Raw genomic sequence first — 12345 nt, forward strand, 5'->3', positions numbered from 1 at the left:
GATGCTGGTCCTGGCTTTTATAGGCAGAAAAACAGTGGTAGCACAAGTGGGCTGTGGAGTTTTTATAGTGTGTGTGGGGGGGAGGGGCTCAGAAAGAAAAAGATTGAGAACCTCTGGTCTACGCTACACCATGAGGTTGACATAAGGCAGCCTTGCTCCAAGTGCCTTATTACACAGGCATCATAACTCAAGCCCTATGCCTCTCATGGAGAGAGCAGTGGCGTTAGGGAGATGCAGTGTCAGTGTAGAGACTGTTACTGACTTCTGGGGGACAGAACAGTCACAGGGAAAGGTGAGAAACCTGCCAGTTTGCCAGCTCAGCAGGTACCAGAGCAGCCCCAGGGGGCAGCCAGGCTAAACTGCAGCCCAGGCACTCCTGCAGGCCATGAGCACAGCTGGGTGTGTGATATTCAGGCTGGGCTGTGGGAATGCACACGGAGCAGTTGCGTACATGTGACACTGAGGTGAGTGACACCTGGCATGTGATGCAGACGCACATGGGCAGTGGTGTGCATGGGACACCTGGCAGGTCTCTCACAGTTATTGCAGCCTCTTAGTAAACGGGCCAGCCCAGAGGTGGCTGTCACCTAAGGTCAGGCCATTTAGCCCTATGGCTGTGAGGGGGAAAAGCTGAGACCTAGTCTACACCTAAAACAAGCTGATCTCGCTACATTATTCTGTGGTGTGAAAAATTCACACCTCTGACAAGCACAATTAACCTGACCTAAACCCCCATATAGACATCTCTAGGTCAATGGAAGAATTAGTCTGTCAGTCTAGCTACCGCCTCTTGCGGGGGTGGATTTACTACAGTGACAGAAAACCACTTTCCTTGCTGTAGCAAGTGTCTACATTAATGCAGCATAAGTGCAGCACTACAGTTGTGTTGGTTGGTGGAGCGTAGGTAGTGTAGCTATACCCAGGGCCCCTGCCAGCAGCCCTCATTTTCATGGCATTCCCACAGAGATGTTAGATAAAACTCTTTTAAAAAAAACAACCACCCACCCTCTTTCTGGAAGGTTGCGATGTAACACAACTTTAATTTTTAGAATTCAGAATGATCAAACACAAGAACCCAATCCAGAGAGAGACAAAGCAGGCTGCTCCCTAAAATAGAAAGGCATGACTCACCCGCACCTTACTCTAGGCTGGCTGGCTGCAAACTGACTCATTGCATGCTTCCCTACAGAACCCCCACCTTGCAAGCAAGTCTAGGAAAATGCCTGAGAAGTTAGAAAGAGATGGTAATTTCCACACAGTTCTCAATACACCACAAGCCTCCCTTCGCCTCTGTAGGGAAGTTACTGTGTCTCCAGGTGGACATCTCACTGTTAGCTGTGTTCCCCTTTCCCATGCATGGAAGCAAGAGGAGCAGCCAGTTCATGGAAGCAGAAGAGGCTAAAGAATGGGGACTTTCTTGTCACTTCAAAGAGCAGGTCAGTGGGTGTCATCGTAGGTAGCTCAAAACTCTACTTGCTCTGGGAGAGGGGACTGGAGGCTACTGAGGGCTGGGAAGCTGCCTCAGTAGAGGGCTGGGAAGCTGCCTTCTGAAGAGGAAGGAGAGAGAAGCTGTTGGACTAGAACAGGGGCTTGGCCCTGTGTAGGGAGTGGAAGTCAGGCTCCTCAGGGTTAAAGGTATAATATTTTTCCTTCTGCCAGGATCTCTCTATTCCAGGGGGTTCTCAAACTTCATTGCACCACAACCCCTTTCTCACAACAAAAATTATTACATGACCCCCAGGAGGGGGAATTGAAGCCTGAGCTCGCCCCAACCTGGCTGCTCTGGGTTGGGGGCCCAAAGCCGAAGGCGAAGGGCTTCAGCCCCAGGCAGGGGGCCTGTAACATAAGCCCTGCCGCCCAGGGCTGAAGTTAAAAATACGCCTTTGGCTGGAAATAAAAAAACAAAAAATAAGGCAAAAAATTAGAAACCAGATGTCTGCGCTGAAAGCCATTCCAAGCAGCTGGAGTTCACATGGGAACTTCTATAATGGCAACTGCAACCCAAAATCCTAAATAATCATTTCAACAAAATCAACGAGATCTCCGCCCCACTTTGTTAGGGAGACAGAGAAAGTATTAGTCATTCTTGCTGCCTAAGCCTTGGATGGAACTTCACAAGATAATGCCCCTTTATTCAAGAGTGCTGGACAATGCCTGTGACAATGGAACAAAGCAAAAGAAGATTTAACACTGCCCTTGAAATGGGTTCTGGCCCCCAAGTCTGGATTTATTCATAATAACGAACCAAATATTCATACATAAGCTAAATTATAGCTTATCTGGCATCACAGCCATGTGGTGGGCTAAAGCTCATGATTGGCCTATTGGCATAGAGGGGCATTGCTTGCTCAGAACAGACAAGCAGATGTTGTGTATCTAGAATACATACACTTGCTCTGAAAGGTGAGAGGCAGACCAGTTGAAAGTCTCTAGCTAAAGATGGAGCAAAAACAATAGAGATGACATCATGGTAGGGGGTCTACTGCAGACTTCTAAACCAGGCAGAGGATGTGGCTGAGGCAATTTTGGAACAAACAAACAAATACCCAACCGTCCCTGGTAGTAATGGGAACTGTAAGTACCCAGACATCTGCCGGAAAAGTAATGTGGCAAAATGACGTTTTCAATTAAATTAGTGGAATTTATGGGGAACAACTTTTTGTTTCTCAAAGTGGAGGAAGTAACCAGGGGAGGGGGAGCCATTTTAGACTTGCTTCTGACCAAAGGGGAGGTTGCGAATCTGAAAGTGGAAGGCAATCTGGGTGAAAGTGATCATGAAATGACAGATTTAATGGAATCTAAGAAAAGGAAGGAGTGAGAGCAGCAGAATAAGGACAATGGCCTTCAAAAGAATAACTTTAATAGACTCAGAGAACTGGTAGGTAAGGTCCCTTGGGTAAGAAAATCTAAGGGCTAAAAGGAGTTCAGTAGAATTGGCAGTTTCTCAAGGAGACAATATTGAAGGCACACTTGCAAATCAGCCCGCTGTGAAGGAAAGATGTGCCTCTTTACATTCATCCTATATGGCTCCACCAGGAGTTCTTAAATGACCTGAAAATTAAAAAGCAGCAACAGGGATGAATTGCTAAGGAAGAGTACAGAAGAATTGCATAAACATGTAGGGACAAAATTAGGCTAAGTCACAAAATGAGTCACATCTAGCAAGTGATATAAAAGACAACAAGAAGAGGTTCTTTATATTCATTAGGAGCAAGAGAAAGAAAAAGGAAAGTATAGGTCCTCTGCTTAGCAGGGAAGAAGAACTGCTGACATCAAGAAGACTTAATGCCTTTATTGCTTCAGTCTTCACTAAAAAGGCTAATGGTGACGAAATACTCAACACACTTTATATTAAAACAAGGGGAAAGGAATGCATGCCAAATTAGAAAAAGAACATAAATTCAGATGTATTCAAATAAGCAGAACCTGATGGAATTCATCCTATGGTATTTAAGGTACTAGCTGAAGCAATCTCAGACCCGTGATCGATTGTCTTCGAAATCTCATGCAGGATGGGTGAAATCCCAGTGGACTGGAGAAGGGCAAACATAGTAGCCATCTTTAAAAGGGGGAACAAAGTGGACCCAGGGAATTATAGACCAATCAGCCTAACTTCAATACCTGGAAAGATACAGGAAAAAATTATTAGACAATAAGTTTGTAGGAATGTAGAGGATAATTGGGTTATAAGTAATAGCCAGCATGGATTTGTCAAGAATAGATCATGCCAAGCCAACTTAATTTACTTCTTTGCAAGGGTTATTGGCCTAGTAGATGGGAGGCAGGGGGAAAGCAGTAGATATTTAGCTTGACTTTAGAAAGGCTTTTGACACAGTCCCACATGATATCTGGTTTTCAACCAGAAAATCTGGTCAAAAGGGAACCTCTGCAATATATCTGCCCAGACACAAAAAGTCCAGTTACCATGGGCCGGTGGAGGCGCTGGGTCATCATCCCACACCAGACCCTGCTCAGCCAGGGCCACCGCCTACCTGCAGCTCCTGGGCAGGCAGACTCCGTGTTGGGGCTGCAATTTGTGCCCCAGTGCCGGAGATGAGGGAGCCCAGCTTGGGGTTTGGGGAGAGCTGGAGAAGATTGAGTGACTAGGAAGGGGGAGTGGGGAGTAGAAGGAATGATGGGGGAGGACGGGAGAGGTGTGAGTCGGGGGGCGGGGCCTGGGGAAAAGGTGAAATAGGGGGAGGGCCTTGAGGGGCAGAGGTGGAGAAGGGGGCAAGGGGAGGTTCTTACACTCCTGCTGTAGTAGCCAGTTTTCAGACATTAGAAATTAGCCACCCTAGTATGTCTCTTCACAAAGCTGCAGATTCCATTTTGAACATGCAGCTCTTTTTGTTTCCAGCACAGACTGAAATTCTAACAGGGTGGAGGGCAAAGGCCTGTCGACAGAGAGTTGTTAAACTTTGATGATAGACCATCTAAATCGGTGCTTCTCAAGCTATCTGATGTGGGGGACCGGCAATTTTTTTTCCCAATGTGCCAGGGACCATCCTCTTATTATCCTATTCAGTGCTCTTATGAGGAAACTTGCCGTGGAAATGGCAGCCGATGGCTCATGGACCCAAAACACACCCTTCTCCTGGAACCGCACCCAAAGGCGTGAGCCTTCCAGGAGCTCGTTTCACTTGCTGGAGATACACAGTACGTGTAGCATATATCACACACAACCATTTCATGTAGGATTCTAACACCACTGCACTTTTACTCAACAGCTAATGCACAAGAGAGCCCATAGCATTTAGGACACAGCAAGCAACCTAACCGCAATGCCGCAGGCTAGCTCATCCTTCCCTGAGCAGCTCTTGGGGGACCATCTGGGTCCAAGTGGGTAGGAAGGTCCCTTGTCTCATCAAGCTCTTACTTCCTGAGTTGCTTACTTCCTTCGCCCTCATCTTGAGCTGGAGAAAAATGGCCCCCTCAGTAAAGTAGCCCCCTACCCTTTTATAACTGCCAGCCCCTTTGTCTGGTGACATTCTGCTTAGGTGATTTCAGCCCCCTGCCAGGTGACTTTGTTGCCAAGGCGATCTTCCCTTGAAAAACTGGTTTGCTGGAAGGAGAAGGGTGCGTTTTGGCTACTGTGGGGGAAGGAGAGCTCCAGAAATCATAGAATCATAGAAAATTAGTGTTGGAAGAGCCCTCAGGAGGTCATCTAGTCCAACCCCCTGCTCAAAGCAGGACCAACCCCAGCTAAATCATCCCAGCCAGGGCTTTGCCAAGTTGGGCCTTAAAAACCTCTAAAGATGGCGCTTCCACCACCTCCCTAGGGAACCTATTCCAGTGCTTCACCACCCTCCTAGTGAAATAGTGTTTCCTAATATCCAACCTAGACCTCCCCCACTGCAACTTGAGGGCAACAGTCTGAGAGCTGGTGCTTAGGAAAATGTGGCACTGAAACCAAGAGAAGAAAGGGTGTTGCAACCTACAGATACCCACGGAAGCATAAAACACCTGAGGATCCAGAGGCTTGGATTCCCTTCAGAGCAAGCTATTGAGTGGCTGGCGAGGAGCCGTGACAGTTGTGTGGTGATGTAGCCTGCCGTAGTGTGAGGCTATCATTTGGCCTATATTGAATCTTTTCTTAAGTGAATGTATTATTATGCTTTGTGCAGAGGGGAACAATTGGCAATGACTAGAAAAAAGTGACCAAAATTTGATAATGCAAGATGCAGAAGGCAGGACCTGTATTGTGCACCTGCTTTCCGGTGATACAACAGGAACCTAGAATAAAGAAGAGAGCGACAGTGATTTGGGCCAAAGTGGCAGCCCTTTCTGTGCCCAGCCATTATTAGGTTGTGGATTTATTGCAGCCACTAAGGGCCACGGGGCCAAAACAGCCCTGCTCCAAATTAGGCACCAGCATAAGTGGGCAGGTTTTCAGACGAGCTCAGTGTGCCAGGCATGCACTGAGTGCTAGGCATTTTTGAAAATGTGGTCCTTGTTAGGTGCCTAAATGCGAGCATGAGGTTGTTCTTGTAGGTAGTTTTGAAAATCTCGCCCTTTGGGCTTTTCTTGAGCCATGGGACTGGGACAAGCTTTTCACAAAGCAGTAATGACTGTGGGACAAGTTCTCCAGTTACACCAGTGTGAATTTACAGTAACGCCAGTGAAGTTGCTTCTGATTGACACTGATATGGGTGAGGTCAGCATCTGGCCCTTCCGTTCTGGAGGAGCTCCTGTACCTTGATCCCAGTTTGAAATTCTCTCTCCTCTCACCTTCTGGAACCTCGTCAGTGCTCTTTCTGAAGGGAAGAGTGTCACTTTGACACTATGGACAATATTTGATCTAGTGGTTCATGGATATTCTGACCACGTTATTATCACAGTTACTGATTATTGTATAGTGACCAAAATGTACTCAACACTTATGAGAGGCTAGAAATGGACCAACCTTTGGTTTCTTCTATCTGGTAAATCCCTTCTCAGATGATCTTGAGAAATACTCTTCTGGACTGTCAGAAACAGATCTTTTTTTAGATGTCATCTCCAGTTTTAAATGTCTCTTCGGGGTCTCAAATAGGATAGGACTAGATGCAAGCACCTATCTCAGAAGGGAAGCTATTCTCACTGAGCTTTGCAACACGTTCCTGCTGCTCTTTGGATGAAACGATTATCTGCCTCACTTTGTACGCCAACCTCATCAGTATTCACATTTTTAACCGGTTGACCCAGAATGCAGAGCAACATTAATCATGCAATATGCCACCCTCCAGTCTATACTCTGTGATTGCTTTACCTTCAGATTTGCCTCCCTGGGGACTGGACACCTGAACCTCCAGTAAGTCTCAATAGACATGTGAGGCCCATTTCAACAGGCAACTGGCCTGATTAACCTTTTCATTATCTCAGGTATGGAATTACTTTGTAAGGCTGCTCTAACCTGTGCCAGGGCCGGGACACAACTGAACAGAGACTCAGAGAACTCCCTGATGCCTCCCACTTGTGGTGCTCTGAGTGGATCCCAGCCACAGCAGCGAATTTGCCCCTTAGTTTCTAAGAAAAATCATATTTAACCATACGGGGCCAGGGCCTCTGCTTACCTTGTACCTTGTGCCATCATTTACATCTATTCAAAACGGGGTAAGAGGACACTTGTGCGACTGGAAAAAGCATTTTGCACTCACTTTGCACAGGTGTGAATGTTGTGAGGCATTGGGGACTCAGGCGCATTGCTTTCAAATTCAGCAAAGACATCAGTCATCACTCATCATCCTCATCCTCATCAAATGCAGTAGTAGATTGTGCAAATACTACTGAGCAACCTGCATTTGAATCCCTGTCTGATTTAAAGGCTGTTTTAATAAATTCTCTTTTTGGGGCAATGGGCAGGCAGGAAGGGAGGACACAGGTGAGGACACATACTTTAGATTTAGGGTTATAGCCAATTTTTTTTCCAATTCACAACATGGAAATGATGAGACACCGATGTATGTTCAATGTGTAGTTACAATGGTTGCTTTTTTTTGAAACACTGAGTCCCAGAGCTGACGTAAATGCTCTCCCTGGGGGCAAGCAGAGAGAATGAATAGTCACAAAGGTCATGGGGCACGCTATTAGCAAAAAGCTGGGGATAATTCCTGGGGAGGTGAGAAGAGAGACCACAGCATGAGAGATCGGAACAAAAGGAAATTGACTTCTAGCGAGCTCAGTACCCACATTTATTTGTCCAGGAGCTAATTATTGACTGAGCTTTTGCCTCATGAATATTTACAGCACCTTGAGGGACCATGAGTCTTAATATTGACTGAAAGTTAGTCAATGTATGTACTGTTAGTTTGTGCAGACTACTACCTTGTGCAAGCAGAGTGGTTTTTAAGGGATGACAGAAGGGTTGTGTAGTTAGAGCTCTGCACTGCTGACTCTATGACGAACTACACTACGCCTTGCATGATGTGATTTTCAGCTGGAGAAGACATATGCACACTAGCTCTGATTGGGCTAGCATGCTAAAAATAGCAGTTTGGTCATGGTGGCATGGCCAGCGGCTTGGCCTAGCCAACCAAGTATTACCGCGGCTGAGCTCCTAGGTGCAATCACAACTCAGATTGTCATAGCCTGGACCTGTAAGAACTGGAAGCACTGTAGAGCCACCATTATGCTGATGCCCTTCTGCTGTTCTGTAAGAAACAAGGAGCCGTGTTGATACAGGTTCAGTGGGACAGAATGAATTCTAAACAAGACCATCAAAAGGATTGGGCGGGAAGGGGAACCCGAGAGTTGACCATGACCAGCCAATACATTTTTAAACACCTCTCACTTTGTCTACACTAGATGCTAAGAAGGGTTTAAAAGCTGGTTAGTTAACACTTTAGATATTTGCCAAGCACTCTTAATTTTTCTAGTCTAGACAGGATGCAAAGGGCATTCTGGCCCAGCTGTTGTCAGACAGGGAACTACACTCTGCTGAGATTAAAAGATTCTCCAATTTTGTGATTAAATTCAATGGGTCAGTTTCTCCTCTCACTTAGACCAGTTTTACACCTGCTACACCAAACCTGGCCATTCAATAATCATGAATCAAGACCCAAAAATAATGAGATTATTTTGAGATTATTAAAAATAGTAATAATCATCAGGGATCTACAACCCATCCTGGACAATGATCCCACACTTTCACAGGCCTTGGGTGGCAGGCCAGTTCTCACCCACAGACAACCTGCCAACCTGAAACATATTCTCACCAGTAACTGCACACTGCACCATAGTAACTCTAGCTCAGGGACCAATCCATGCAACAAACCTCGATGCCAACTCTGCCCACATATCTACACCAGCGACACCATCACAGGACCTAACCAGATCAGCCATACCATCACTGGTTCATTCACCTGCATGTCCACCAATGTAATATACGCCATCATATGCCAGCAATGCCCCTCTGCTATGTACATCGCCCAGTGGACAGTCGCTATGAAAAAGGTCATGGACACAAATCAGGATATTAGGAACTGGCCAATATATACCCAAAAGCTGTCGGAAACACTTCACCTTTTCCCCCTGGCCCCAAACAACTAGAAGCAGACCTTAAGGTGGCCATCCTGCAGCAAAAAACTATCTGGACCCACGACTTCAACGGAAACTGCTGAGCTTGCAATTATTGCAAATTTGACCACGCATCAGCTCGAGGATTTAAACAAAGACTTGTGAATGGGGGCTTCCAACACCAGAACCGTCATTCTCCTCCCTTGGTTTTCAATCTCAACTGCAGACAGGCTCATTCTCCCTGTTGACTTACCTCGCTTATCTCTAGCTTGTCTTGAATATATCATATATATACCTGCCCCTGGAAATTTCCACTACATGCATCTGACGAAGTGGGTATTCACCCATGAAAGCTCATGCTCCAAAACGTCTGTTAGTCTATAAGGTGCCACAGGATTCTTTGCTGCTTTTAAAAATAATAATACGTTTTGGGTTCTTTGTATTTGCCTTCTGGTTTCTGAACCTTTAGGTGGCTTTTGATTCATTCACTCAAGCAACCCAGAGGCCTACAGACTTACCTTTTTAAAAAAAATGCAAGATGAGAGTCTCCAGGAGGTGGGACTTTAAGAAGAACCCCATATGTCATGAGATTCTCAATAAAATCATGAACTAGCAACACTTGCTTAGAGACCACTTGTAACCATTGCTGGTTGGCATAAGTTAGAGCAGCACTTAGCCTGTTCTAACCTGTTGGGGTTGGGGGCCAGTGTAGATGTGCCATGAGATCCAGGGAGCTGTAACTGGTTCCTGGAGGGCTCCTCCCTGGTGTCCTGCACTGAGTGGATCTCTATATGGAACAGAATCAGGGTCTTACAGACAAAACATCCTCAAATCCAGAAGAGCTTTGTTCAACCCAACAGACTATGCCTCATCCCAGGCCTAGAAAACCCATTGGCAGAGATGAAACAGGAAAGAATGAATCCAGAAACACCAGCTGGGGCCCAGTGATCCTGAAAAGCTGAGCGAGAAGACAGCAGAGGTGGAGTAATTTCCCCTTTTTTATTATACAGGATTTTATATACAAGGCCACCTTCTTCCCACACATATCAGCATCATGGTCAGTTCATAGCAAAAACTGCAGCTCATCTCTCAAAGCCTAGACAACAATGCTACAATGGCTCGGCACAGCACAATGGACAAACAAATGGTACTCGAACTGAAACATGGAAGGAAGAGGAGAAGGAAAAGAAAAGAATGTTTGTCCCTTTTAGCCCTCATGATTATTTCTAACGAAGAAATGCAAGTAAAACATTGTGCTTCAAAAGCCATGCTTACGAGCAGGCCAGGCTCTTTCAGAGAGGGAAGCATGGCCCCATGGCTTGCTTTCCACTCTGTCTCCCTCCTAAAGACTCTGTGTGAGGCCTGGGTTTGAGTGCTGGAGCAGAAACCGGGAGGCTGCTGGGAAACTGTTCAAGCAGCTCTCTATGGTTCTTTGTTTCATCCTGTTTCTTGGAGTTTGGTAAGACGTGGGCGGCACTCGGGAGGGTGAGGGGGGTCTCCAGTTGGTGTGGTAGTGTAGACTGAGTCTCAGCCCCATCAACCTCTGAAGCTAGAGACTAAGAATAGGCCCAATAAAGAGGAAATCTGACCATGTAACAGATGGAAAAGTGGGGGGTCCTTTTACAGACTTTCCTTTGAAGAAACCACCCATGTCTGCTGCTGACCTTTGTCTTCTGGGCTGTGAGTGGGCTGAGGGCAGTGTGAATTCGGGGTGGGGAGGAAAGCGGATGCTCTAATTCCCTCAGGCCCAGCATGCTGGACACTAACCCTCACAAGCCTTTTACGCTCAGGCGAGTTACTGCATCCCCCAGCCCCATTGCAATACACAGCGATGTGGAAAGCAGCCTGCGGGGTCTGGTGCAGGGACCACTCATCCCGCCCACACCACCTCCCAGCCAGACCTTGAAGGCCCAAAAGGGGGCTGGCGCGAGGGATTGTGCGTGACCATGCTGCTATCGGGGATTGAGTCGCCTGCCGAACCATGTGCGGGTGCTGGGCCAGAGAGGAAGAGGTGGCATTGCACCCCTCAGCCTGAACTGTTTGATTGTCCAATAAAAGGGTCTCACACTAACCACCTGGGTCCACTTTCACCCACATCCCCTTAGTCCACAGTGACTGTTTGCCAGTTTACCCTTTAGTTACGCATTGTCAGCCGGATGGCTAAGAAACCAGACCTCTGAAGACTAAAGTTGCTTTGTTTCTGCAGCTCTGGCCCACTTATTCTCCTGTTGATGGCTTCCTTCTCTCTCTTCGTGCTGACATGCTGGTCCAAGGAGCCCAGCGCGCAACAAGAGGCATGCTACCGATTCCTTTACACTCGGAGGTGACTGTGCATCCAAGGTGGCTCATGGGATGAAAAGGACTCAGAACAAGGTGATCAGTCCAGGGAGGAAAGGTGTCCCTCTGCCCCATTCACGAACAGGATCATATGTGTGAAACTATAAATTGTCCAGACCAACATACTCATTTCCCCAATTAACAAAAACGCCGGCCCCTCCTACCTCAGGAACTAAATTCTTTATTGGATTACGACTAGCTATCTCTTCCCACCCCTAAGGACAGCTCTAAAATGTCCCCGATTCATTTTATAATACAATCCCCATCCCAGAGTGTGGTCAGTGACGGTCATGGAGCATGTGTTTGTCCACTGCCCAGGCCGGCAGCAGGGCTCTGAGGAACAGGGATCCATTTGGATGACTGGTTTTCGTTTTTGCTTTACAGATGGGTTGAAGATGTCAGTCCATGTTTCTCCTTTGGCATGCCAGGCAGAGATGATAGCAGCCCTGCATTTTATGCTTGTCCGGCTCAGCATGCCAGTCTAGGATATAACCTCGTGCTCTCCTCACACTGATGTTCATCGCTGCTCTGAACGTGCTACTAGGAGAGAGGAGGGAGAAAAACAGGAGCTTCACTCTCCTTGTGATTTAGGAGATGCACTTAGGGGGTCAATCCAGAGCCCAGCTGAGCAGCCAGGCTTGGTGCTAGGAAAATGCACAGGGTTTGTGGGGAGACACATCTTCCAAAGCAGCTAAGATACATAAGGGAGAAACGTTTCCCCTGAATCCAGCATGCAACCCTTGGAGACTTGAGAGCTGCACTAGCTGTATCTGGTTACTGTGGGCTGGCATCTTCCACATCTGTGTAATGGCTATTGTCCTGGCGAGAGGGAAAAGGCAACAAGAAACAGAAACAGGAAATCAGCATTCCTCCTCCAGGGCTGTTCCAGCACAGGGAGTTCAATGATTAGCTCAGACCATGGTGGAAGAGATGGAGGGTGGGGAAGATGTCAAATCATCCAGGAACATGGAAGGAATATATAATGTCGCTGGGGAGCAGCAACAGAAAGGGTCC

At 46.9% G+C, this 12345-nt stretch overlaps 1 protein-coding gene across 3 annotated transcripts in view; it reads right to left on the reverse strand.

Moving 5' to 3' along the window:
* Window positions 1-9974: 9974 nt before the first annotated feature.
* RALY (RALY heterogeneous nuclear ribonucleoprotein) overlaps window positions 9975-12345 on the reverse strand; it is a 313721-nt gene continuing 311350 nt past the window's right edge. The window contains exon 9 of one of the 3 annotated variants that reach the window (XM_075072316.1): window positions 9975-11871. In XM_075072316.1, coding sequence (XP_074928417.1) covers window positions 11869-11871 — 3 coding nt within the window. In that variant the 3' untranslated portion in view covers window positions 9975-11868. The remainder of the gene's footprint in view (window positions 11872-12345) is intronic. The other 2 variants (XM_075072313.1, XM_075072315.1) reach the window with 2 other exon arrangements.

Source organism: Chelonoidis abingdonii, chromosome 14 (assembly GCF_003597395.2).
Source record: "Chelonoidis abingdonii isolate Lonesome George chromosome 14, CheloAbing_2.0, whole genome shotgun sequence".
Classification (NCBI taxonomy): Eukaryota; Metazoa; Chordata; order Testudines; family Testudinidae; genus Chelonoidis; species Chelonoidis abingdonii.